Raw genomic sequence first — 27,307 nt, 5'->3', positions numbered from 1 at the left:
TTAAGTTTATTTATGGATTTACACCGTTTTCATTAATTGATTAACATGGACAAGGGTCTTTTTGGGGCCAAATGTCAATGAACCGGCGAGTCACAGCCATCTGAAAGAGTAATAATCGACTTCTTACATAAATAATATTTTTTCTAGGTTATCATTCAAGTCAAATTATTTGTTTACGTTGAAAATGAATTTAATTTTTTTTTTCTTTTATAGATTCTGATTTCGTAGGTATTCTCTGTACTCACGTAAATAACTGATGAGCATATGGAATCTATTAGATGTTATTCATTGAATACCGCTATATTTGACAGTTCTTTTTTTGTGGCTTCTGTATGGGTGTATAGATATGGTTTGATATTATTATTGTTATTATTCCTTTGCGGCTTGCAGAAGTCAATTCCCAGCATGCAAATGATTCACAAGGGTGCAAACCAGTGCAAACCATAGGTATATTTACGGAAGCCGGGTAGGGACATTGAGTGCTTACGTGTAATCGTACGAACGCACACAGAAAACACCAAAGTTTAGGTGTGTTCGTTCACTATTCACACCGAGCGTATGCACGGAGCGTATGCAAGGAAGCGCTAGAGTTTTGCGGTCATTTGAAGAAACTTTAGTAACTAAAATTTACTAAAACATTCGTTATTTTCAGTCATTGTGTTAATTTTGTTAATTTAATTATTTTTTCTCAGACGCAAGAACAAATTACCAATTAATAATAATGAAAGAGAGCGAAAGAACTGGAAAAAACGAATAGCAATAAATAAATAGTAAATTTTAGTTACTACAGTTTCTTCAAATGACCGCAAAACGCTAGCGCTTCCTTGCATACGCTCCGTGCATACGCTCGGTGTGAAAAGTGAACGAACACACCTTTTGCGTACTTGCAATCTGTGTTGGGTAGGTATGATACATCTCCATTATCATACGCCGTGTATCATCACTGAAATATAATAAAACTGGAAGGTGAACTCCTATGCTTAGCCAATGCACGGAGTGTCGCCAGAGATAGCAATATATTGGTTGGCTTTCCCTCTCACTCACGCATGCGCACATTAAATCTTGTACAGTCAACGTCAAAACAAACTAGTACTACACGGTATAAAAGTTACATTATATTTCAGTAGTCTCAACCAATTATAGTTGACGTGACTGTACCGACAAGGACAACAGGCCAACCATTGAGTTTCTCTCTCGGCGACACGAAGTTCGGCTTCCAGTTTTATTATATTTCAGTGTGTATCATACATTAAGAGTGCCTCTACATTTTACTTTTTAAACTATTTTACTGACGCCATTTTGCCATGGAGTTTAACAAGGAGGGTAATCTGTGACGTCACACTGTGTATTGGCTCCATGCATTTTGCCTATCCGCCATTATACACATATCATATGAATGTAATTTAATTAATTAAATAATTTAATTATAATATTATGAAAAAATATAATATATGAACAAATATACCTATATACAGCACCCGTATTCACAAAATTATGTTTCAAGCAACATTAATTCCTTAAAACTGGTTTTTCTTGATATTATATATATTTATATAACAAATAAATTACATGTACCAATATTTATCAGGCTTAATAAGAACTAAGTTGTCGAGTTTATTATCAATAAATTTTCCAAAATGGCGTCAGAGGTATCTTACAGTTTCTTAAGGTATGTTACAGTATCTTTAATTTAAATCTTTTTTAAAAAAATCAAAAATCGAACATTTAGCTATGGAACTGGAGCCGTATTTCAGGGCAAATTTTTTTACAATTAAGTGCTTCTTTTTGCCACTGATGGCGCTTCAAAATTTTTTTATATTTTTTTTGCATATAAAATATCCACAAGCGCCGGATTTCATGGAAACAAACCCTAAATTGTAATATCCTAACTCAGTATTTACGGAGATTACTTTCAAATAAAACACATCATTGTTAGTTGATATTATATTTTAATAAATTCTCAATTACATATGATTAATAATTATTACATTCATTTGATAGCATATATGTATAACGGATAGGCAAAATGCATGGAGCCAATACGTGTGACGTCACAGATTACCCTCCTTTAAACTCCATGGCAAAATGGCGTCAGTAAAATAGTTTAAAAGTAAAATGTAGAGGCACTCATGTATGATACACACTGAAATATAATAAAACTGAAGCCGAACTTCGTGTCGCCGAGAGAAAAACTCAATGGTTGGCCTGTTGTCCGTCGGTACAGTCACGTCAACTAAAGTTGGTTGAGACTAGACTGAAACGTAATGTAACTTTTATATCGTGTATTACTAGTTTGTTTTGACGTTGACTGTACAAGATTTGATGTGAACATGCGTGAGTGAGAATACACCAATATGTTGCTATCTCTGGCGACACTCCCGTGCATTGTCTAAGCATAGGAGTTCACCTTCCAGTTTTATTATATTTCAGTGATGATACATGGCGTATGATAATGGAGATGTATCATACCTACCTTTAAGCCGCAAAGGTATGTTCGTTCACTTTTCACACGAGCGTATGCACGGGCGTATGCGAAGCGCTAGCGTTTTGCGGTCATTTGAAGAAACTGTAGTAACTAAAATTTACTATTTATTTATTGCTATTCGTTTTTTCCAGTTCTTTCGCTCTCTTTCATTATTATTAATTGGTAATTTGTTCTTGCGTCTGAGAAAAAATAATTAAATTAACAAAATTAACACAATGACTGAAAATAACGAATGTTTTAGTAAATTTTAGTTACTAAAGTTTCTTCAAATGACCGCAAAACTCTAGCGCTTCCTTGCGGCATACGCCCGTTCAGTAATATAGTGAACGAACACACCTAAACTTTGGTGTTTTCTGTGTGCGTTCGTACGATTACACGTAAGCACTCAATGTCCCTACCCGGCTTCCGTATTTTTCTGCTCGGTTCATTCCTGCTTGTTCCTATGCGAGCAAGCAAGCAAAGCAAGCAAGTAAGCAGGAAGCCGTGAATGTCCCTTCCCGGCCGATAAACTCAATTTATAATAGTATAAGGGCGTATGTATGATGAAAAATATATGATATACGCCTTTATTATACGCGAGAATATTAGTTCTATTAGTTCCTGCTTGCTTTCTCTGCTTGCTAGCGCGACGAGCAGGCAAGTAAGGCAAGCAAGCGTGAATGTCCCCACCCGGCTTCCGTACCATCGTCCATATGGTGACATACTGACATCTAACGTATAGTAACTATTCGTCGTTAACGCTGTTATCGATAGTTATCCGATAGAGTTAACTGAGGTAGTTAACGTCGAACCAGCAGATTTCTATAAAGGCGTGTGGCCACTAGCATAGTTTTTCGAACAAGTTCTATGCCATAGTCCATTTATTACCAGAAACAACTGACTTTTTCAGTGATAACTGGGAATAATCTAGATGTTTCTAGTAATAAATGGACTATGGCATAGAACTTGTTCGAAAAACTATGCTAGTGGCCACACGCCTTAACTATGGATGAAAAAACTGGCCCTATTTCTTTCATTTACTATTTGCTCTTACCTGAATTATATTATCTATATTCATGTTGATTATATATTTATTAATTTATTGTAATAGATTATTATGATGACACTGTTTGCATAAAGTAAATAAACAATATTTATTGGGGCATTAATACAGTGATGATATAAATAAGCACCTGGGTGCATTCCTTTAATAAAAATTTTTTTTTCGTTTTGCAATTTCGCCCTGTAATACCGACTAAAAACTAGAAACAGGAAAAACGACAAAAGTGATAAATTTCTCTATGCAATATTCCAGGCTTTACAGTTTACGATAATGTGTGGTATGAGCTATGTGATAATAGCTGTGTTCGATGGTCGTCTCGGCTCAGTTCCGTCTCACTTACGGCTCACTTATGGCGCTAGCGACGTACGGTTGTTTGAAGAACTACAAAGGCACAAAATCTCAATACAGGTGCTTATCTATATCATCACTGTATCAATGCTTCAATAAATATTGTTTATTTACTTTATGCAAACAGTGTCATCATAATAATCTATTACAATGAGTTGATAAATATATAATCAAAATGAATATAGAAAATATAATTCAGGTGAGAGCAAATAGTGAATGAAAGAAATAAAAATGAAAATACAAATTTTGGAGATGGAATTATTATCTGTGCTATTGAACAATATTTTTTTATCTTTCATACATAGGAAATAGATGAAAACAATCAAAATAATATTATGAACTCATTTTGTTATTACAAAATTAAAGTTTTAATAAATAACAATAAATTTTGAAACCACAACGAACAACAACAACAATCGTCATTTCGTCAATCAACAATATTTATTGGGGCATTGATACAGTGATGATATAGATAGGCACCTGTATTGAGATTTTGTGCCTTTGTAGTTTTTCAAACAACCGTACGTCGCTAGCGCCATAAGTGAGCCGTAAGTGAGACGGAACTGAGCCGAGACGACCATCGAACACAGCTAACAATCGTCATTTCGTCAATCAACAATATTTATTGGGGCATTGATACAGTGATGATATAGATAGGCACCTGTATTGAGATTTTGTGCCTTTGTAGTTCTTCAAACAACCGTACGTCGCTAGCGCCATAAGTGAGCCGTAACTCGCAGTCCAATTCACGGGGCAAATTTTTTACAATTTAGGGCTTTTTTTTGCCGCTGATGGCGCTTGTAAAAATTTTTTTTATATAGATTTTACATACAAAAGCTTCACAAGCGCTGTGAGTGGTGAAAAAAAGCCCTAAATTGTAATGCCCTGTGAATTGGACTGCCGTAAGTGAGACGACCATCGAACAGATCGAACATAGCTACAGCTTACAATTTACATCTATGTATGTAACGTGTCGGCTCGGGGACCTGAGCGCCTAGAACGTAGTGTCTATAAACAAGTTTCTATTATTTTATGTAACTCAATATTAAACGTATCACTCAATATAACTATTTAATCAACATGAGAAATTTTTTTTTCATCTCAAATGGAATCATTTTAATTTTCGTCCTTCGACAGGTTATTGGACAAAGACCATACGCTGGTGCAGGTTTGTTTTTTTCTATAAAAACATTGTCACACTACATACATAACCTGTAAAAAAAAAGACCGGCTTTTATTTAATTCTGATACTTTACTATAAATATAATGTTTGGAATTGTTTAGTACATTACATGGAACCTGGTGATTCTGTAGAAAATAATGAACCAGGATTAAAAATATTTTGTCATAATGCTAAGTCAAAATACCTAAGTCACATTTGGAGAACAATCATGGTAAAATTCTTAACAATTATACTTAGGCTTTAAAAATTATTAGTCATACACTTGAATGTTTCTATAAAGAAATGAATGAAAGTTGACTTTACCGGTAGAATGTTAATTATACAATTTTCATTCATTATTATGCTGTTTCTTTTTTGATAGATGAGTTTACATACTGATTTAGACAATTATGAACTTTATGATGGAAAATCATCCACTGAAGTAATAGAAAAGCATGATATTAATCAACGTTCCTGGAGATTTAATTGGTTTGGAATAAAAAAAAATAAACAATTTCATATCAATTTATTTGAAGACACATGCATTGGAATTTATACTCCTCCATATAATAACTATAATTACAAAATGTCGATGACATTAACTGGTCAGTATTTTATTTGCTAATTTCTTTAATTTAATTACCTATATATTGCTATATCAAACATTTTTCTGTTCATTTTCAGTCCTTGATTTGTTAAAAGTTTCATTGGCATTATCTGGAACAATTATTTTTTGGGCTAGTAAAAAACTAAGCAGAAATACATTATTCTATTACGCTACTGGAATCACATTAGGAGTGACATTTTCAATCTTAATACTCATTTGGTTTGCTTCCAAATTTTTCGGAAGGGTAAGTTAAAAAAATATTAACTATTATAGGAGGACAAACCAAATCACTACAATTCAATTGTTTTCAATATTTCGTTTGATAATAAGCCTTTTAATTTATTTTAGGGAAAAACAATGTATGTGATTGCAAGTATCGGATGGGCATTTAGCTCTTGGGTTTTAAATGGTCTCTGGCAGAATGCACAATTTATTTTACAACAATACAAAGAATATGTAATTTGGTATTTAATAGTATCATCAGTAATAAGTTTCATTATTTGTTATCGGATTGGACCAATAACGAATTCAAGAACAAAACATATTATTCAGTGGGCCCTACAAGTAAAAAAGAAATGTTTAACTCTACTTTAGTCTTAGAAATAATTTGATAAATTATTTATTATCTTTTTAAAACTTGTTTATGTTTTTATTTATTTTAAGGGATTAGGACTTGCGATGATTTACTATAGTAGTCACTTTCACGAAGCTTCGCTGTCGATTTGTGTTTTATTACTTTTTGTGTATAATTTTCCAATGATAGCATTTCACAAAAGCAAAAAATATTGGTAAGTACTTAATATTTGTATAATCAACAAACAAAAAAAAAAAAAAAACCAAGTAAATTAAACAATGTCATTTTTTTTTATTTTTTTATTTATATATATAAAGAACGTTAAATAAAAATTTTTTTTTCCTTCTAACATTTTTTTTTCAAACATTTAAATGAGTCGATGCATCATGATCTTGAACTTACTAAGCTCATTGAAGAGTGTGAATATACTGATGACGAAAACGACAACGATTATTAATGCAGTATAGTTTTGTTTGTTTCTGTGTGTGTTTTCGTGGTACGTTTTGTTTGAATGAATTCAATTATAATATTTATTTACAAGTGAATTTAAATCTGATGAACCAACTATGTGTCGTAATTGTAAATAATAATCTGAAAACCATTACTTGATTGAATCATGAAAAAAAATAGATAGTTTTTTTTAAAAGATTTATAGATACATTTATTAATATGTAGTAATATTTAGTTAAAAACAAATTTTCTTTTCCTTAGTAATAACAATTTTTGTTTATAAAATTTTTGCTATATTGATTATTAATATCATTTTTAAAGTACGTATAAGGCATTGTAAATAGTTAATAAAAAATATTTTTCGAATAATTTGGTTATTTGTTGATTTTTGAAAAATAATCGTTTTTTTTTTTTTTTTTTTAGTGTTAAATACTGATAAAATATTATTAGTGTTTAACGCAAACGAGAAATTTTTTTACTTTTATCGTTTTCAATTTCCGGAGGTGGTCCCTTGGCACTTTGATGACGATTGTAAACACTAAAAACACGCAACATAAAATTTGATTAATCACTGAAATATAATAACTGGTAAAAGGTGCACTCTCGCGTTAAGGCATGTCCAACGCGGAACGAAAATACAGAGAAGTTTTTGAAATTTCGACAGTAGATTATTTATGTAATAATACACAATCTCTAATTTTTTTATAATTTTTTTGTCGGTGGTTTTTCTTAAATTAATTAATAAAGTTGACATTTTCGAAGGAGGTTATACATAGGCTCTTATGGCCAGCCGAGTACACTTCACACAAACCTGGTTAGAAACTATATGAAAAAATACAGAGACTATTTCGAAAAACTGATATATTATAAAATGAAAAAAGACGAAAATTTTGAGCCGTATATGAAAAAAGTTTTGTCGGTGGGTTTTTTTTAATAAATAAAAATAGACGCGAAAATTAGGAATTTTGACATATTATTGTCGGCATAGTTTGAACATAGAGTAAAACTGACAGAAGAAGTTTGCATGTGTGGTCACACAGACACGTAATTGCCGTGATCTCTTCTGCCAGTCTCACTCTATATTCAAGTTGGCCAACATTAAATTTCAACATAATTTTTAATTTATAGTAAATGATATTTTGGATAAATAAATTTAAATAAAATAAGATAATAAACATTTTTTTATTGTGAAATAAGGTCAAATATGGTAAAAATAACGTGTTATGATTGATTTAAAAAAAAAAAAATTATTTTTTTGGGGTTGGCAGTGCATTTCTTGTAATATAAAATAGATAGGACATTCTCCCCTCCACAACACTCTAAAACCGGCGTTGGACATGCCTTAAAAATGTGGCCAGTTAAGTTGAGTCCGGTGGTAGAAAACAGTGAGCCGAAAAAGTATGGAATATCTGACCTCAAGCCCAATTGGAAATTATGTTTCAATACAGGGCAATTTGCCTGAATTCGCTATGGAAATGAAAAAAATTTCCTGATGATATTATTTAATTAATGAAAATGAGTGTGGAAGTTAGCTAGCTGAAAAAAAAATTCAAATTAACTATCATAGGTTTTTTTATTGTTAATTTGTAGAGTATAATTTTCTAGATTCAATTTTTATTGCCTCGTTATTTGCCTGATGTCAACTAAGGAATAAAACAGAATAAAAATAAAAAGTTGAATACAAGCTGTGTTCGATGGTCGTCTCGGCTCAGTTCCGTCTCACTTACGGCTCACTTATGGCGCTAGCGACGTACGGTTGTTTGAAGAACTACAAAGGCACAAAATCTCAATACAGGTGCCTATCTATATCATCACTGTATCAATGCCCCAATAAATATTGTTGAATGTTGATTGACGAAATGATGATTGTTGTTGTTGTTCGTTGTCGTTTCAAAATTTATTGTTATTTATTTCAAACTTTAATTTCGTAATAACAAAATGAGTTCATAATATTATTTTGATTGTTTTCATCTATTTCCTATGTATGAAAGATAAAAAATTATTGTTCAATAGCACAGATAATAATTCCATCTCCAAAATTTGTATTTTCATTTTTATTTCTTTCATTCACTATTTGCTCTCACCTGAATTATATTTTCTAGATTCATTTTGATTATATATTTATCAACTCATTGTAATAGATTATTATGATGACACTGTTTGCATAAAGTAAATAAACAATATTTATTGAAGCATTGATACAGTGATGATATAGATAAGCACCTGTATTGAGATTTTGTGCCTTTGTAGTTCTTCAAACAACCGTACGTCGCTAGCGCCATAAGTGAGCCGTAAGTGAGACGGAACTGAGCCGAGACGACCATCGAACACAGCTATCGTAGAGCCTCGATTATCCGAACCGCTGTATGAGTATCCGAACGTTCTACTATCCGCAGTCCAATTCACAGGGCAAATTTTTTACAATTTAGGGCTATTTTTTGCCGCTGATGGCGCTTGTAAAATTTTTTTTATATAGATTTTATCATATATTTAATACTACTATATTGCGCATCGCCTATGCTTTCCCATAAGTGGAACGCTGGTTCCTCAAACGGTGCAGACAATCTCTCTGTCGCAGTCCTTGGAAGATTTAGGCAATGACAAGAGTGGGGATTCGGCTTCCATACATGCACAATGAATTTGTGTGCGTATTATTTCTGTATATGTGTTGAGCTATTCCGAGTTCTGCCGAATCCCCACTCTTGTCATTGCCTAAATCTTCCAAGGACTGCAACAGAGAGATTGTCTGCACCGTTTGAGGAACCAGCAAAATCGAGCCCCATGCGCAATATAGTAGTATTAAATATATGGATTTTATCAAGAAGACTAGAAAGAAGGAGAGTCAACTCCGTACATTAGAAATGGGACAAAATATGTCCTGTACCTCGAGCTTCTCAAATTCGCCAATTTGGCGCTGATTGTTCTCAGCCGTACTTATGCGCTAACTATTTTGAATTAATATTGTTATAGCGCAGATTCGTTTGGGATAGCGTTTTTTATTTTTTTTTTTTCTGTCATGTAATTTATATACATGTTTTATATCAAAATTATACGTAAATATTTCACGAGTTTGTTGCATCAAAAAGTGCTCGGAAAACCAAAAACAAGAGTGATTTGACGGCTTTTTCAGATACCAAAAGTAAGTAAGTTCAACATCGTTAGACCAACACTTTGATAAAAAAGAATTCTTGCCAGAATTTAATTGTTTTTGTTTATGTTAACAGTTTATCATTAATTGATGTTTAAAAAATCATACTTCTTTCATGCTTATAAAATCATTGATGTATTTGTTTTTGTTAAAACCCTATTTATTAACTTTTCTACTGATAATCATTGAATTTAAATTTTGTTTACTATTTTCATGTTTCTTATTTTCTGCAGGATGCTCGTGTAACATGGCTTAATGTGATAGTTGTTAACAATTTTTGTGAACTATATTTTCAAGAAGAAGATATAATTTGATTATTTCATACAATAAATCCCAAACATTGTTGATAATGTCAATAGTGAGACCAAAACGTAGATGTGCAGCAAGACAAACATAATCATAGTTTTGATGATTCATGTGCTGTATTATCTAAGTCAGCAACTCAAAAATCGCGTGATGCTGCAGATGAAAAATAATTAATTTTTGTAATGTTGACAAACAAAATTTATTGTCAAGTGAACAAGTTGATATGATTTTATTACAGTAATATTTTTTATGTTACTTGTTAATTTTTAAAAACGTTACTTATCGATCATCATCACCCAGTAAATTTTTTTGTCTGTTTAATATGGATCAATAAATTGATAAACCTGATATATTCCTTTGACATTGCTCTAAGATGATCGAATAATAAACCTGCGCTATAACAATGTTTATTAAAAATAGTTAGCGCATAAGTACGGCTGAGAACAATCAGCGCCAAATTGGCAAATTTGAGAAGCTCTAGGTACAGGACATATTTTGTCCCATTTGGCCTATCCCCCACTACAGGGAGTTGACTCTCCTTCTTTCTAGTCTTCTTGGATTTTATATACAAAAGCTTTACAAGCGCCGTCAGTGGAGGAAAAAAGCCCTAAATTGTAATGCCCTGTAAATTGGACTGCCGAACGTTGAAAAAAAAAAAAAAACAAAAAGACCTGGTAATGTTTGTTGGGACGTGTTGCCCGCGTTACCCGTTGAAAATTAAAAATTTTCAATACTCCGGCTAGGGCCATAGTTATTTTAATTTTTCAGATATAATAGAATTATGGTTTTTAAATAATTTTATTGTTTATTGATAATAAAATTATTCAAAAATAAATTTTTATGTTTATTTTTTTTTTCTCTCAAAAAGTATTGAAGATAGCAGAAAAAACCCACAATGCGGGCGATAAAGTTTATTGAGACGCAAAATAAGAGCCGATTACGATGTTTTTAATTCAATTCTACGTTGAGTTATTTATTACCTAATTTTTTAAAATTGTTAAAAAATTGATTAAAAATGCTATAACTTTCAGGATACTGAAGATAGAAACATTGTATTAGGCTCAATTGAAAGTTATTACTGCTGGCGAATGGCTAAGGAATCGATGTGTTTTACCTGTTAATTTCAGCAATTAATGTAGCCAAAGAAATTAACAGGTCAGTCACATATTTTTTTCAGCCATTGGCCGTATATATATCTTTTATTATATATCTTTTTTTTTTTTCAAATTTCAAGGTTTATATTTTCTGCTACAAAAACTATTGTTCAGAGTAGAAAAAGTCCATGTTGCGGGCGATAGAGTTTGTAAAAACGCATTTTTTAAGCCTAAAACAAAGTCTCTAGCTTGATTTTTTTACGAGTTATTGATGGCGCCATTTTGTCAGTTTTTTGGACCGCCATATTTGGAGTTATTATCAACATGGAGACTTCGTATTAGGCTTAAAAGAAGCGTCATCAAAAGATTTAGTGCTTTTTGAAAAATTGTTGTTCTATGATGCATACTTTTTAAGAAAAAAAAAAAATGTCTTTTTTTTTTTTTTTAATTTTGAGGTTTTTTTTTTTTGGTTCAAAAACTATTGCTTGTAGCAGAAAAAGTCCATTATGCGGGCGATAGAGTTTTTGAAGACGCATTTTTTGAGCCTAAAACGAAGTCTGTATTTTGATTTTTTTACGAGTTATTGTTAGCGCCGTTTTTCGTTTTTTTTCGAACCACCATATTTGGAGTTATTATCACCATAGAGACTTTGTATTAGGCTCAAAAGTAGCTCCTTCGAAAGATCTAGTGTTTTTCGAAAAATTTCTGCTCTATGTTGCATACTTTTTGAGAAAAAAAAAAAAATGTCTTTTTTTTTTTTTTTAATTTCAAGGTTTTTTTTTTTTGGTTCAAAAACTATCGCTCATGGCGGAAGAAGTCCATTATGCGGGCTCTAGAGTTTTTGTAGACGCATTTTTTGAGTCTAAAATGAAGTCTCTATCTTGATTTTTTTTATAAGTTATTGCTTGCGCCATTTTTTGCACCATTGAAAAAATTTTTGAATAAACGTCTGTCTTTTTTTTTATTTGAATGCTTATCCATTTTTAAGAAATAAAACATGATAGAGAAATATCTAAAGATCATATCAACCCTCGTAACTTATGATCTCAGATTCATAGTTTAGATGGCATTTAATTTAGAACAAAGAACAAACATTTTCCAAAAATCGATTTTTCCATTTTTTTTTTTAAAACTTTTAGTCACAGGGAAAAATTTTATGATGGTTTTCGAAGAGTTTTTCGAGGCGCTTCTTTTGAGCTACGAACGAACAAAGTTCAGTGGTTCAAAAGTTATAGACTTTTTTTTTTTTTCGTCGATAAATCCAATACCGCGGCTGAGCCTATGGCTCCTAGCCTCCGTAAAAAAAATCAAAATTATAAAAAATAATTGAGTCAAGCGTTTTGATAAAAAGTAAACATGTGTGTAACGATGAGAAAATCGAATCACGCAAGTTTGAACTTGTCAAAGCACTTTAGTGTGGTCTTGTTTTTTTATTTTTTTTTTATCTAGGTATTGTCTTACATATTGTCTTTTATATAATCAATGAATCATGAATATATATATAGGTAGATTAGTTTGCCGCTATTCGTCAGCTAAAAAAACATTTTTTTTTTAAACAATAATAAATTTTTTTTACGTGTCTTGTTTTTTCTTTTTTAAAAGTTCCATATGAAAAATTTTTCTCTTAAATATCATAATAAAGTATTATGTATTACATTATTAAATAATGAAATGTCATTACATATGTCCTTAACAGAAATATCATGTACACGTTTATGTCTATTTTCGTTTAAAATCTCTCAGAAAAATAATTTCCATTATCCGAATATTCACTTATCCGAACTAGACGCGGTTCGGATTGTTTCGGATAATCGAGGCTCTACTTAATAACCAAGGCAGGAGTAGTGCGCATGCACAGACTTCATTGCCCGGCATAATTATTAGTATATTATTATTATATATATTTATAACCTGGCTTATGTTTTCGACCATCCCTGGTGAAAATAATTTTTCGGATAAATCCGAACATCTCCGGAATCGCTCGAGATTTCTCCAGATTTCTACGTAATCGACTTCCGAAAGTAGATTTTTCTAATAAAAACATTTATTCGGAGATATTTATGAAGCAATCTCCAGAATGTTTTTATAATATCTCCGGATTTTTTCCAGAATTTTCGCGTCAAAAAAACCGTCGAAAAAATGAATGAATAAACGACAAATAAGGGTCTACATAGGAAACAGAAAAAGAAAATTTTTTTCAAAAAAATCCGGAGAAAATCTAAAAAAATCTAGAAAAACTATCTCCGGAAGTCTAAATTACGTAAAAATGTGGAAAAAAAATAGAGAGTTTCGTATAAAAACCGGAGAGATTTTTTCCACCAGGAATGTCCTAAAATGAAAGTCACACAACATCGAAAAAAGTCTCGAATTAAGAAACAATATGGGTTTGATTCAATTTTACAAGTGATTTATACAGCTGTCTTGTATGATGATAGTTATTGGAGCTATGTAATAAATTCTTCAGAAACAATACTTGTAAAACAGTTTATTCTTCATGGTAATATCTCTTCATCTGTTCTATCACAAAGAGCAAAAATATTATCTAAATTTTTTGAGGTAAAAAAAGAAATCTATACAACAGTGAAGAATACACTATATGAATGCAGAAACATGGATTACTATTTACTGGCATAATCTTTTCGACCAAATATTTTCACCAGGGTAGCTCTTGGCACTTTAGCAAAAAAAATTGTCAATGTACTGAGACTGATTGCATGTACTAAATATTTACAAGGTCAGATATTTTACACCGTTTCGGCTATCTATTTTGTTGGTTTTTTTTTTTTGCAATTTCGTGGGTTGTTTTTTTTTTAAATAATATAACTGATGTCAAAGTTGACAAATTTAACACGTAGGGATAGGGACCGAACATATATTTTCGTCTGTAGTTGAAAAAGTTTCAATAGAATTTCGCTGAATTTACTATCAGTTTGTAGTTTATTACAATACGGATTTTTTAAGCCTTCAATGATCAATTTTGTCAGTTGATTTTAAAAGATAGATTTTTAATCATAAAGATTTTTATCATTAGCGGTCGTTCTTTTTTCTTTATTTGTCGTGATGTCTCATGTTTCTTGGGTATAGTAGTACAATTATTAGAATCAAAATTTTCTATCATTAGCGGTCATTCTCTTTCTTTTATTCGTCGTGCTGTCTCATGTTTCTTGGCTATGGTAGTATGTGTGAGTCTATCCAGATTGAATGCAGTCACACATACTACCAAGAACCTGTCAGTATAGTAAATATATTTTGGACAGAGGGGCACTGAAAATATTTTTTATAACCATATGTGCGCAACCTCTCGGGCCTAAACTTTGTTCGACGATGGGATTTACTTTCAACCTTAAAGTGATAATATCAAAAATAAAACTCCCACTGATCGACTTTTTTTTAATATATACTTACTATTTGTATGTTTCTGAACGAATGTAATCCATAACATGTGATATACCAACTTGTAATTGATCACCAATTGGTGTTACCCATGGATTAAATTCCATTCGAAATACAGCTTTATTGCTAATAAGATCGATGTTCCCAATTTCTGGTGGTAAAACGGTTAAACGATTTCCTTGAATGTGAAGCTCACGTAAACGATTCAAGTCTCCAATTTCTCGTGGAAGTTCAATTAAATCATTCTCACGTAAAACCAACTGAAGAGATGAAAATCGAAATTATTTCATAAGTAATCATTATAATCAATTACATCATTACTATCTTCTATATATTTATTTCATTTTATTTTAATAAACTTACGATCTGGAGATTTTTAAGATTTCCAACTTCTGGTGGTAAATATTCAAAATCGTTGTCAGCGAGATAGAGAGCTCTCAAGGTTTCTGTAAATATTGTTTCATGTATTTTTTGTATTACGTAATAATTAGAAAAAAAAAAAAAAAAATTGAAAATAGATGTAAACTCTACCAACCCATCATAAAGAAATTTCCAGGTAAATTTTTTTCATTTAAATTATTGTAGGTCAAATCGAGTACTTCGAGAACTGGAAATGCTCCGAATCCACGAGGGAGAGCATCCAATTTATTCATTCTAAATTGAAGAAATAAAATGAATCAATATTTTTACATTAGTTTTATTTTCTAAATTATACAACTTACCCAACATTGAGTATTCTTAGTTTTGGCATTTGAGATAACGAAATTGGTAATTCAGTAATTTGATTATTGAATAAATTTAAAATTTCTAAATTGACTAAATTTGCAAGACCAGGTGGAACACTTTGAATTTTGTTATGGCTTAAAGTCAGTCTTGTAACATTGACCATGTACACTAAAAAAAAATTATTGTTTTAATAGAAATTTGAAGAATTGTTAAATTTTTATTTGTTATATTTGTTTGATCAATAAATTCACAAAACATTCAATAATAGTAATGTGTAAAATTTTTCAAAAATAGGATATACTTTTCACCAACTATCAAACTTCGATATTTAAATTTTGACATTTAAACGAATCCTACTATTGTTCCAGAGAGTAATGACGTCACTTGAAAGAAAAATACAAGCAAAAATTCCGTCTAGACAAACTACCAAATTTGGCTCGAATGAAGTATCGTTGACAGTAAATTGTTATTGAAGCTGATAATTACTTACATAAACCTGGTAATTCTTCAAATGTTGGTATATTTTTATCTGCCAAATCCAATTCTGAATTTTGTAATTCCCGAGCTTCATCGAGGACTTTTTTAGCTTTTGACATTTTTCCAACAGGAATACACGATACTGGGGTTTGGTTTATTCCATTCATTGCGCACGCACTTGTATAAAATGATAATTGCAGCAGTCCAAACTCCAAATCTATATAAAAAAAATTTTGTCAAATTATTGACATTATTACATTTTTTACGTAAATTACATGTAAATTACATGTAATGTAAATAACTCGAAAAATCGCCCATTTACCCAACACTGCTAGTGGCCACATGCCTTAACGAAATATACTATTTTATTATATTTCAGTGGAAAAAAGCCCTAAATTTAATGCTCTGTGATTCTGTGAATTACTGTGAAATGTGAATAGTGAATACTGGGTGCTGAAAACTTAAACTTTTCTAACCTTAAGTACTAAATGTTAAAAGATCAAACTGAATAGTAAAATGTCTTAATGTTATAAAAAACTTATAAGTAAGTAAAATTTAAAAAATGTAGAGATACAATAAAGCAAATTTGGATTATTAAAAAATATAATATAAAAACAAATAAAATTAAAAAAAAAAAAACCAATGATAATTACAGAATGACTGAATGTAGTGAATCTTCGTCGAAACAAGCCAGTACAGTTGTATTAACCGAGCATGAACGAGACCTCGCACAAAATGCCTTATTAGAATTTCAAAAAAAGTCATACACCACTTGCTTAACATATTTAAATAAACTGGAATTATTGAGGCCTAAGGATTTACAAGTCATACACAATAAAATAGTTGTTGAGTATTATAAATGTGATTTTAAAAAAACAGAACTAGCGAGAAAAACTTTGAATGCTGTTTGTGGTAACCCAGTTCTTACTGATGCACCACAAGATACATCCGAAGATGTTGAAAAATGTGTTATACGATATAATCAAGCCGTTCTACATTACCATACACGACAATACGAAGCTGCACTCCAAATTCTTAATAGACTTTTTACATTTGTAGAAGCAATGGGTTTGCTTTCTTGTTTATTTAAAATTTGTTCTTATCATTTGATACTTTCATAAATTCTATAATATTTCTTTTTTTTTTAGAAGAAAATTTGGCATGGAAAGTTTGCTTACTCTTAATTGAACTTTATATTCAAACAAATCGGCTTGATGCAACTCTATCATTAATAAACTACGTTGAGAGTCAATTTATCTGTTCATCTGAAACGATAAAATCATCATCATCTGGTGATAATTTGAATCCAACAAAGACAGCATCAGTATCAAAAGAAACAAAAATACAAAAAAAAGATAATACTGATTCTCAGAATGACTTGTTTCGTATAAAATTACTAAAATACAAAGCACGAATTTATCTGCTTTTACGTCAACCAAAACTATGTCAAAAAGAATGGGATACAATGTTGTTAGTTGGTGCTCCACAAACAACATCAACAATTTTTTTGAAAGCCCATTATGAATATGTACTTGGTAATTATGATAAATCAATAAAATTATTAAATTCAGCCACAGATAATTTAGATTACAAATTATGTGGTGGATCAGCAGCAGTTATTTATTACAACAATATGGCCTGTATTAATTATTCTCGTTCAAAGCCAAATTTAGCGGCATTTTATTTGGAAAAAGCATTAGAAGAAAATAAAAAGTCAATTGAATCAATTCGTGGTAAAGAGACAGATAAAGATCCATTATCATCACAACCAGTGTATACACTTGGTGGTGATAAACATCACGAACTGATGTTTAGTTTAGGTATTTCACTTTTACAAGCTGGACAAGCAACTAGAGCATTCGATTGTTTTCTTGAAGCAGCCCAAAGACTCCAAAATAATCCAATTCTATGGCTCAAACTTGCTGAATGTTGTGTCTATTGTCACAAACCAACCAATGAAGTTGATTTTGATGTCATAAAGTTTCGAGATTGCTTGGTTCAAAAAGTCATAGGAAATGGTAACAATAAAAAAATTATATTATCATCTGGATTGAATACTGACACAAAATATCATTGCGAGAGCTTGTCGTATGCAATACCACAACCAACAATTGAATTTGCCATGTTGTGCCTTAAAAATGCACTGTTTGCTTTGCCAAAAAAAGAAAATATGCAATGTCCATCATCAAGTTTAAGTGGTTTACCATTTAATTCATCAGTTAATTTATCCAGTGGCAATACAAGTGGTTTACGAGGATCAATTGGAAGCTCAGCACCACCTTGTGGTATTGTTAGTACGCATCCATCAATGTCTATCATACCAATTACGTCGCATGCAACATGGATTGAAGTGATGAATCTTAAAATTGCGATACTTGCTGCATCATCATATGTATCACTTTGTCTTGGTGATTATACGGTTGCATTCGAACATGCAAAAACATTATTAAAAATTGAAAAAATACCAGGTGCTTATAAATTATTAGGAAATTTATATGCTGCTGAATGCTTAATTTTAATGGATAAAATAAATGATGCTATTGATTATTTAAATATTCAGGATCTTTTCGATTTGGATTTGTCAATTGATATGCTTGATGTTGATAGTGAGCAAAATAATGATTGTAATGTTAATGTATTTGCTTTTAAACACAGTAAGTTTTTTTTTTTTTTTTTATGATCTAAGTGTTTTTAATCTTTTTTAATTTTTAGTGCTCTTATCTTTTTTTTTTTAGAATGGTTTCCAAGAAGTCTAAGAACAGCCAATGCAGTGATGCGGTATAATTTAGCGGTTGCTTACGCAATAAGAGGAGAACTCGATAAATCAGGAGAAACACTAAAACAAGTTTATATGTCAAAAGGACCAGACTGCGATGTACCAATTCATGTCATTATGCTTGCATTGTACATTGAACTACAACTTGGTAACTTTTTTTCAGTATTTTACAAGAATATTTTCATATATGGGGCATTCCACGTCAATTTAGAAAATCCAACCCATATATGTAATTCTTCTATATTGCTAGCGTCCTATCTTCACAATAAGTGGATTTCCTCCAGCGGCAACGGTGCAGACTCTATCGTCTTCTTTGTCGTGTACCTACCAAAACGACGCGCACATGGGACAAGAGTGGTGCACTCAAAAGACGTCGAAAGCTCACTCACATATTATTAGGTGCTTTTTTTTGAGTGTTTATTTTTTTTCACTTTAATGCGCATGATCATGCACATGCGTATGTTATGCAAAATTGAGAAGAGAGCAGTGGCGTCGAAACAAATAATTCTTAAAAAATGAGAATTAAAACATAACTGCAGTCAAGAAGACTAGAAATACAGGAGGACGAACTTGCCTCAAAAGTCCTGGGACAGCCGTATATACTGAGGGTGTTAACGTGCGACTTAGACAAAGTATAATGTGTTAATATTAAAACATACCTGGACAAACATCAGTGTATAATGCTCTATTAGTGTTTACATCAGAGTATGTTTGTATTGTGCGCATTTTTGTAAAAAAGCGATACAAGTCGCGCACGTTACCGGGGTGCTACCAGCGCCTCTCTCAATTATGCGGCGACCACATAGCGTTTTCTTTCATATACAGGCGAAATAGGAGTAAGTCCTACCCTGTATTTCTAGTCTTTTGATACCAGTCCAATTATTAGGGTATTATCAATGTTAGGGCTTTTTTCCTCCACTGGCGGCGCTTTGTAGAGTTTTTGTATCTGAAATCTATATATAAAAAAATGTTACAAGCGCCATCACCGGCAAAAAGCCCCAACAAAAATTTCCGTCTCGTGAATTGGATCTAAGCTGATCTAGCTCCTATGTCCTACGTGCTGTTGCAAATCTGATTCTAACCGACTGGTGCATTTAACTGCGCATTATTAAAAATAAATAGGAAAAAAAAAAATGAACACCAAGCAAAAAAAAGCACCTATCATACCATAAGTAGTCCATGCCTCTTTTCGGAAATTATTTAAAATTTAATTATAAAATATTAATTTCAGAGCGATGCGGGGGCTAAGTGGTATGGGGATTACAGAGTGGCGTGGGAATAATAGAGTGGTGGGGGGTTTAGCAGTCAGCTTGGAGTTTATAGGTGTATTAGGTGCGTTCTTTCTGCGGGAGCTCGTGGTGTCTCACAGTGAGTCTCCTTCTACTCTTTTTCCCTTTCTTTTTCTAACTTGCGTGAATTTTGTTATTGCGCCTCCAATTCCACGCAAGTTAAAAGAGGAAAGGGAAAAAAAGTAGAGAGGGATCGTTAGAGGTGGGGATACCCGCAGGCTCCCGCTAGCGAAAGAACGCACCTATTCTTTCATGGTGGATTTCCACCTCCACTAGACGTCCCTTCTTTTTTTTACCCCTTCTTTGAGTGTTTGAGCATAACTAGTTGAGAAGAGGAGCTCAAACGCTAAAAGTAGGGGTAAAAAAAAGAAAGGACATCTTGTGAAAGTGGAAATCCGCCAGAAAATCCGCAATGAAAGAATACACCTAATATTAGATAAGAAAAACTATAGAGAAAAGAAAGAAAAAAAACTCCCCACTACTCTATTATTTTCGCGCCCCTCTGTAATCCCCATACCGTTCAGCCTCCGCATTGCTCTACAATTCAATTTAATTTTTAATAATTTTTTTAACCCCTTTGATAATTTTTTTTTTTGGTAGGGATTTTTTTTTTATATTTAAAATACATTTAAAAAAAATAACCTAGCTCGCCTACTATTTTTTCCTCACTGAGGCATTTTTTTTACTACTTTTTTCCACGCGTTTGCGGTGGTAAAGTGAACTATTATCTCACTCTCCGCTCCACACGTCTTTTTCACTTTACCGTGCGTAACTTTCATTTTACCGGAAGTTTCGGTTAAAGTGAAAAAGACGTGTACAGCGAAAAGTGAGATAATAATTCTCTTTACCACAACAAACGCGTTTAAAAAAGTAGACAAAAAATGCCCACGTGAGGAAAAATATATGTGAGATTAGGGGGTAAAGTAGGGTTTTATCAAACGCTGCGAGTGAGGCCCGAGACAGAGCGGAAACATAAGACAGTGGCAATCGATTTTCGCCTGGATTGCCACTGTCTTATGTTTCCACTCCGTCTCGGGCCTCACTCGCAGCGTTTGATAAAACCCTACTTTACCCCCTAGTATCACAATATACTATTAACGTATCTTATAATTTGTATGTTTTTCAATTTTCAAAAATTAATATCTCCGTCGGTTACCAATTAATTTAGTAGGGATTTTATAATTAAATTAATATAATAAAATTAAAAGTATTAAACAAAAAATTAAGTAGTTATGAGCTGTCTAAATTATCGGATTTCCCCTGGCTTACCGATGGACGGTTACCAATCAAAACAGTAGGGAGTAGGTGCAACGTGTACTGGGTCTCAAGGACTACCACTGAACAAATATTTGACCTTTTAGGTTCTGTCTAGTTTATTTGGCCTCGTCCTACCGTCTAGATAGAATCTGCAATGTTGCCGCTGGAGAAACAATTGAGCCTTGCTAGCAATATAGAAGTATTACATATATGGTCCAACCCACCAAATTTGTTCATGTTTTTTTGGTAATCATAAATTCAGTTCTCTGAGCTTCCCAGGAAGGGAAGCATGAAGTTTCACGGAACTCAATTAACTTATGCCCGAGTTCCTTACCCTATTGAAAATTTTAAGAAAAAAAGCTATTTAGAAAAAAGTAAATAAGAATGGCGGTGTGCCGCTAGATTGACGTCATCCTACGACTCTGAGGGAAGTTCCAAAACCTCCGTTTATTCAGGATCTCCAAGATGGCGGATATCAGCGTTATATACCTTTTTTTTTAGTAGCGGCCTTGACTTTGCGTTATTTGCAATTTTCGTTATCGCAATAATAATTTCCAGTAATAGGGATGTCGTAAGACAATGTAGTAAATGTGAATCCTTTAGAAAAAAAATATGAACAAAATTGGTAGGGGCGGCGTTGGAATTGTCGTGTAATACCCCATATATATAATAAAATCGATTCAAGTACAACTAGGGAAAATTAAACATAATGTCGATTTCACGAATTTTATAGACTAGATGATTGAAATAACGATACACCTTTTTATTTAATCGGATTTTTTGTTCCCATATGTTTTTTTTAATAGTTAACTGTTGATGATCTTTTTTTTGGAGGTTAAACATAGGCTCTTGTGAAATATGATGTTCGGGTTTTCATAATACCCCATCGAAATAATTAAAAAAATAATGCCATATTTACCAAAAACGAAAGGATAAAACTAGAAAAAAAGACGAAAAAACATCACCCAAATTTAATATAGAATTTAATATCCAATTTTAATTAATAGAGGATAATAAATTTTTGTCTTTGTCTAAATACTTGAGTGGAAGTGAAAAACAGTAGTGTCTCTCTAATATCTCGTTTTTTTCGCACTCATGAATATATAATGTTCTTAGAAAAATCCGCCAGATGTCTTTAATTTTGCCCTGCACCCGTATTCAGAGGATGTTCTCATTAGGGCGTTTTTTTTCCGATGGTGGCGTTTGTGAAGCCTTTCTATATGAAATCTATATAAAAAAAATTTTGTCAAGCGCCATCAGCGGAAAAAAAAAGCCCTAATGAGAACAATTTTGCCCCGTGAATACGAGTGCAGGTTGTACCTTAAGAGAGCGTTCGATAGCTGGCCGAGGGCCTCGGCCTGGGCCAACGGAAAGACAACTTGATAAATCAAAAACTCACTATGAGAAAATCCCATGTAAATATTTGAAATTATAATGTAGCAGTGCTGACACTACGAACATATAAAATAAACCATGATAAAAAATTGGCCGGATTTTTGGCCTCGGCCAGCTATCGAACGCTGCCTAAAAAGATGCCTTCCGTGGCTTACTAGCAGCGTTCTTTGAGCAGTTTTTTTTAGCGCATCCTGACCGCGCAGTTGTGCAGTAGCTGAAAAATCACGTGCGTTCGTCGGTTGTTTGTTAGTGTGGGTTTTCACGCATACGTAATTCAAAAATTTTACTCAAGAAGACTAGAAATACAGGAGGACTTACTCCCTATCTCGCCTGTGTATGAAAACCGTATCGCTATGTGATCGTCGCATAATTGAGGGGCGCTAGTAGTACCTTGGTAGTAGTGCGCGACTTGTATCGCTTTTTTTTTACAATGCGCATAATACAAACATACTCATGCAAACATTAAATAGAGCTTTCAGGATTTTTATAAAAATTACTAATTAATTTGAAGAAATTAAGCAAAGATATTAATGGAAAGTACTATTTATTTTTTTTTGGCTACGTCTTTTCCTTAGCTATATTCGCCATAATTAATAAATTGAAAAGCTATTGGCAAATGTATCTAAGAGAAGGAGGTAGCTAAATAAATTAATAAGTAGTCTTCATTACTTCTTTAGTTAATGAAGAATAACCTAATGCCAATAGCTTTTTAATTGATTAATTATGGCAAATATTGCTAAGAAAAGGATGTAGCCAAATAAAATATTTTATAATCTATATTAATTCCACAACGATTTGGCTCAAGAATTTTAATTTAATATAGGAATTATACGTAAAGAAAGAATTATATGTAAAGAAAGGATGTAACTAAATAAATTATTCAATAGTCAAGATTAATTTCTCTGCAATATTTTCTATAATAAAATAAAATTACTGTCAAATGGCTGAGAAATTAATCTACACTGTTATTTGAATTTTTTGGATTATTTATAAATTAAAGTAATTGTTTCAGTTCAATATATCAGTCGAACAAATATAGACTATATTTTTTTTTGTTTTTTTTTATTTGAGTATTTTAAATCTTCTATTTATGAAGTTGAAGAAAATTGTTGAAATATTGAATACCCTAGTCATTTTGCTCACTTGTCAGGTCAAATGATTTATAATGAATTTTGTAAATGTATCTAAGAGAAAGATTAAACTAAATATATTGATTTATAGTCTACATGAATCTCTTTACAATATTTTCTGGAACGCAAATTAAAATATTATTCGCTAATGGCTAAGAAATTATTTTAGAGGGCAAATTAATTTATTCGGTTTTATCTTTTTTTTTACCCGTTTGTCAATAGTTTTTTTAAATTATTATGGCAATTAAATAAATTAGTAATTTTTATAAAAATCCTGAAAGCTGTATAATGCTCTATTTAATGTTTGCCAGAGTATGTTTGTATTATGCGCATTGTAAAAAAAAGCGATACAAGTCGCGCACGTTACGGGGTAGAGTGGTGCCAATAGCGGGTTCAGGTCCGCCATATCCTGCTTGTTGTATGTAGTTCGTATAGCAGAGTGACGTCACTTCTGGGCAGCTTTTTGCCTTTGGCACCACTCTGCTTATACCCACTCTATTACGGGGATACTACTAGCGCCCCTCAATTATGTGGCGATCACATAGCGATACGGTTTTTTGAGGCAAGTTCGTCCTCCTGCAGTCCAATTCACAGGGCATTACAATTTAGGGCTTTTTTTCATCACTCAAGGCGCTTGTGAAGCTTTTGTATGTAAAATCAATATAAAAAAAATTTTTACAAGCGCCATCAGTGGCAAAAAAAAGCTTTAAATTGTATAAAATTTGCCCTGTGAGTTGGACTGCTGTATTTTTATTTTTAGTCTTCTTGATTTTACTCGATTCCTCGACTTCTGGCTAAAGAACACTAATATACATGGAGGTGAATAAGGAGTGTAAGCTTTGCTTTTTTACTGAAGCCGACATTTCGGAGTAAATGAGGGCGCTGGTATCGGACTCGAACGACAGTATCACGTGTAATCTTTTGTTTACTGCATGTACCTGAATGGTCCAAGAAGATATTTAAACATAATTGTACAGGCTAGATAAGAATATTTTGTTCTATCTCTCTTTTTGGTCAAGGGTCGATGTCAGCGCTGCAGCTGGTAGTTTTTTGAACTGACTTACTCCGAAATTTAGGCTTCAGTGACAGCCTATGCTTTAACACAGTAAAAAAGCAAAGCTTACACTCCTTATTCACCTCCATGCTAATATAAACATGAAAACTAGAGGACCTCTAGTCTTCATGAATATAAAATAAAGTTAAAAGTTACTAGAGTAAAATTTACCAAAGTTAGTTTTAGAGAAGGGGACACGGCATCAAATGTTTTTAAGGAAGAGTGGGGGAAAGCTTATTCCCTTGGCTAAATATTGACAATTTTGACAGATAAAATCGTCGCAATAACAATAGTGACGTCCACCACAACAATATGTCGAACATTTCCCAAACTCCGCCATCTTAAAGTTCGTAAGAAAAGTAAGCCATGGAACCCACTTAAGAACTCCGCAACACTTTCAAGAGAAAAACAGTATTAAAACAGTAACATAGTAGACACCTCCTAACATACGTTTTAGTGGGGTGCGTGAACCTGGCCTGCATAAGTCCTAGAAAAATTATCTAGGATACTTATTAGAAGCGTCTTGATTTGTACTAATTTGTACCACCATTGATTTAATTTGTACCTCAAAATTAAAGGGTCCAGAAAGGGTTAAATATCGATTTTTTTTCTAGATGACTTAGAAAGGGTAAAAAAAATTGCTACAGACGCAGAATAATTTGTACTAATTTGTACTACCAAGCCCGGAATTTGTACCTCGAGAATAACAACAAAAAAAAATTATTTACTCCAACATGATAATTAACAATTGCATATCTTAATTATTATTATTATTATTTTAATTATTGAGGTACATTGCGCCATGCATTTGTTAATAAAAATATTTGATAAACAAATGCATGGCGCCTTCAAATATTAATATTTTTTAATAATTTTTTTTTGTTTTAAAGAGCAGAACAAAGGCTAATTTGTACCGATAAAACTAAAATTTGTACCTCAATAATAATAATAAAAAAACAAGTTACTCCGAAATATCAATTGATAATACTTTATTATTATTATTGAGGTACAAATTGTAATTTTATCGGTACAAATTAGCCTTTGTTCCGCTCTTTAAAATAAAAAAAATATATTAAAAAATATTAATATTTGAAGGCGCCATGCATTTGTTTATCAAATATTTTTATTAACGATAAATTTGAGGTAAAAATTAAATCAATGGTGGTACAAATTAGTACAAATCAAGACGCTTCTAATAAGTATCCTAGATAATTTTTCTAGGACTTATGCAGGCCAGGTTCACGCACCCGTTTTAGTGCCGTTTTTTGAACTGTCGCCAGGTTCTTCGGCCGGTTTCATAATATATTCTTTGTCTGTTGACAAATTTGTGAAACGAAAAAAAAAGCCATGGCTTAATGTGCACATTAATATTTGGTGTATAACAGGCGGTGTTTTTACTCTTTTTTCGTTTTTTTACAGATCACGTAGACATTGCCAGATCGATAGTCAAACAGCATTGTCCGCAGTACTGGTGATGTTTTTTAGACCGAAAACGTCAGACAAGAAAAGTTTCCATTCAACTAATCAAAAAAATTTAATATACAACTTCTGTTAATCAATGATTTTTCTCATCAATTATTTATTATGATTTGGTACGCTAATTTTTGGTTTTTCAATAGTGTAATTTTTTTTGATATTTAATCATTATTCAAATGATTGACAATATTGTATAATTCTTGTTTCTTTGTATATATAGAATTTATACATTTTTTAAATTTATAATGTAAATTTATTAGGAAACATTCGTTTCTAATTATATTTTGCCCGATATAAAATATCTACGAGGCTCCTCAAGTCAAATCAGGGAGCGTTTCCCCTCGACCCTGCGGCAGCGTTGCCAAGTCCAAAGAAATGCCTGAGGAGCGTTCGATAGCTGGCCAAGGCCAAAAATCCGGCCGATTTTTTATCATGGTTTATTTCATATGTTCGTAGTGCCAGCACTGCTCCATTATGATTTCAAATATTTGAATGGGTTTTTCTCATAGCGAGTTTTCGATTTATCAAGTTGTCCTTCTGTTGGCCCAGGCCGAAGCCCTCGGCCAGCTATCGAACGCTGCCTTGGGGTACGTTCTATGGAGGTGAATAAGGAGTGTAAGCTTTGCCTTTTTACTGTGTTAAAGCATAGGCTGTCACTGAAGCCTCAATTTCGGAGTAAGTCAGTTCGAAAAACTACCAGCTGCAGCGCTGACATCAGCCCTTGACTAGAGTGGGTATAAGCAGAGTGCGGCCATAGATGATTTTTATCTCGGAAGTGACGAAAACCTCTTATACCCACTCCATACGGCGAGCACAAAATGTCGGACTAATGGGACCTCTGTGGCCGCACTCTGCTTATACCCACTCTACCCTTGACTAGAGTGGGTATAATCAGAGTGGTGCCAATAGCGGGTTCAGCAGTCCAATTCACAGGGCATTACAATTTAGGGCTTTTTTCCTCCACTGGCGGCGCTTGTAAAGATTTTGTATGTGAAATCTATATAAAAAAAATTTTAAAAGCGCTATCAACGGCAAAAAAAAGCCCTACATTGTAAAAAATTTGCCCTGTGAATTGGACTGCAGGTCCGCCATATCCTGCTTGTTGTATGTAGTTTGTA

The 27,307-nt window shown here is 32.4% G+C and overlaps 3 protein-coding genes and 1 long non-coding RNA gene across 8 annotated transcripts; 3 read left to right on the top strand and 1 right to left on the bottom strand.

The window, feature by feature from the left end:
• Positions 1-13: 13 nt before the first annotated feature.
• On the bottom strand, positions 14-16,258 carry LOC122849295 (ras suppressor protein 1). 4 transcript variants are annotated; one of them, XM_044147981.1, is made up of 7 exons: positions 16,135-16,258; positions 15,826-16,029; positions 15,332-15,503; positions 15,145-15,263; positions 14,973-15,055; positions 14,622-14,869; positions 14-100 (listed from the first exon to the last, which is right to left on the bottom strand). In XM_044147981.1, coding segments are annotated over exons 1-7 (849 nt in total). In that variant the 5' UTR covers positions 16,157-16,258; the 3' UTR covers positions 14-99. The 4 variants fall into 4 exon arrangements, with proteins under 4 accessions (XP_044003916.1, XP_044003913.1, XP_044003914.1 ...); XM_044147978.1 differs by lacking the exon at positions 14-100 and adding an exon at positions 6,596-7,206; XM_044147979.1 differs by lacking the exon at positions 14-100 and adding an exon at positions 7,280-8,135.
• Positions 4,728-6,484, top strand: LOC122849297 (nuclear envelope integral membrane protein 1b). The gene is made up of 6 exons (XM_044147982.1): positions 4,728-5,043; positions 5,160-5,269; positions 5,420-5,642; positions 5,722-5,888; positions 5,993-6,208; positions 6,308-6,484. Exons 1-6 carry the CDS (start codon positions 4,956-4,958, stop codon positions 6,434-6,436), a joined length of 933 nt encoding a protein of 310 aa, XP_044003917.1. The 5' UTR covers positions 4,728-4,955; the 3' UTR covers positions 6,437-6,484.
• On the top strand, positions 8,489-11,031 carry LOC122849303. Its single transcript, XR_006373563.1, has 2 exons — positions 8,489-9,807; positions 10,050-11,031. It is a non-coding gene; the product is annotated as an uncharacterized LOC122849303 (long non-coding RNA).
• Positions 16,244-26,589, top strand: LOC122849291 (CCR4-NOT transcription complex subunit 10). 2 transcript variants are annotated; one of them, XR_006373561.1, is made up of 5 exons: positions 16,244-16,356; positions 16,468-16,880; positions 16,961-18,280; positions 18,373-18,466; positions 18,548-18,662. XR_006373561.1 is itself a non-coding variant. In XM_044147972.1 (5 exons), the coding sequence occupies exons 2-5, from the start codon at positions 16,469-16,471 to the stop codon at positions 26,186-26,188; spliced, it is 2,163 nt and encodes a 720-aa protein (XP_044003907.1). In that variant the 5' UTR covers positions 16,244-16,356; position 16,468; the 3' UTR covers positions 26,189-26,589. The 2 variants fall into 2 exon arrangements, 1 of the variants encoding a protein (XP_044003907.1); XM_044147972.1 differs by adding an exon at positions 26,133-26,589 and having other exon boundaries at positions 16,961-18,466; positions 18,548-18,736.
• Positions 26,590-27,307: the final 718 nt, after the last annotated feature.

This window comes from Aphidius gifuensis, linkage group LG2 (genome assembly GCF_014905175.1).
Source record: "Aphidius gifuensis isolate YNYX2018 linkage group LG2, ASM1490517v1, whole genome shotgun sequence".
Taxonomy (NCBI): domain Eukaryota; kingdom Metazoa; phylum Arthropoda; class Insecta; order Hymenoptera; family Braconidae; genus Aphidius; species Aphidius gifuensis.
The sequence above is the reverse complement of the archived record's forward strand: the minus strand, read 5'-3'. Positions and strand labels throughout refer to the sequence as shown.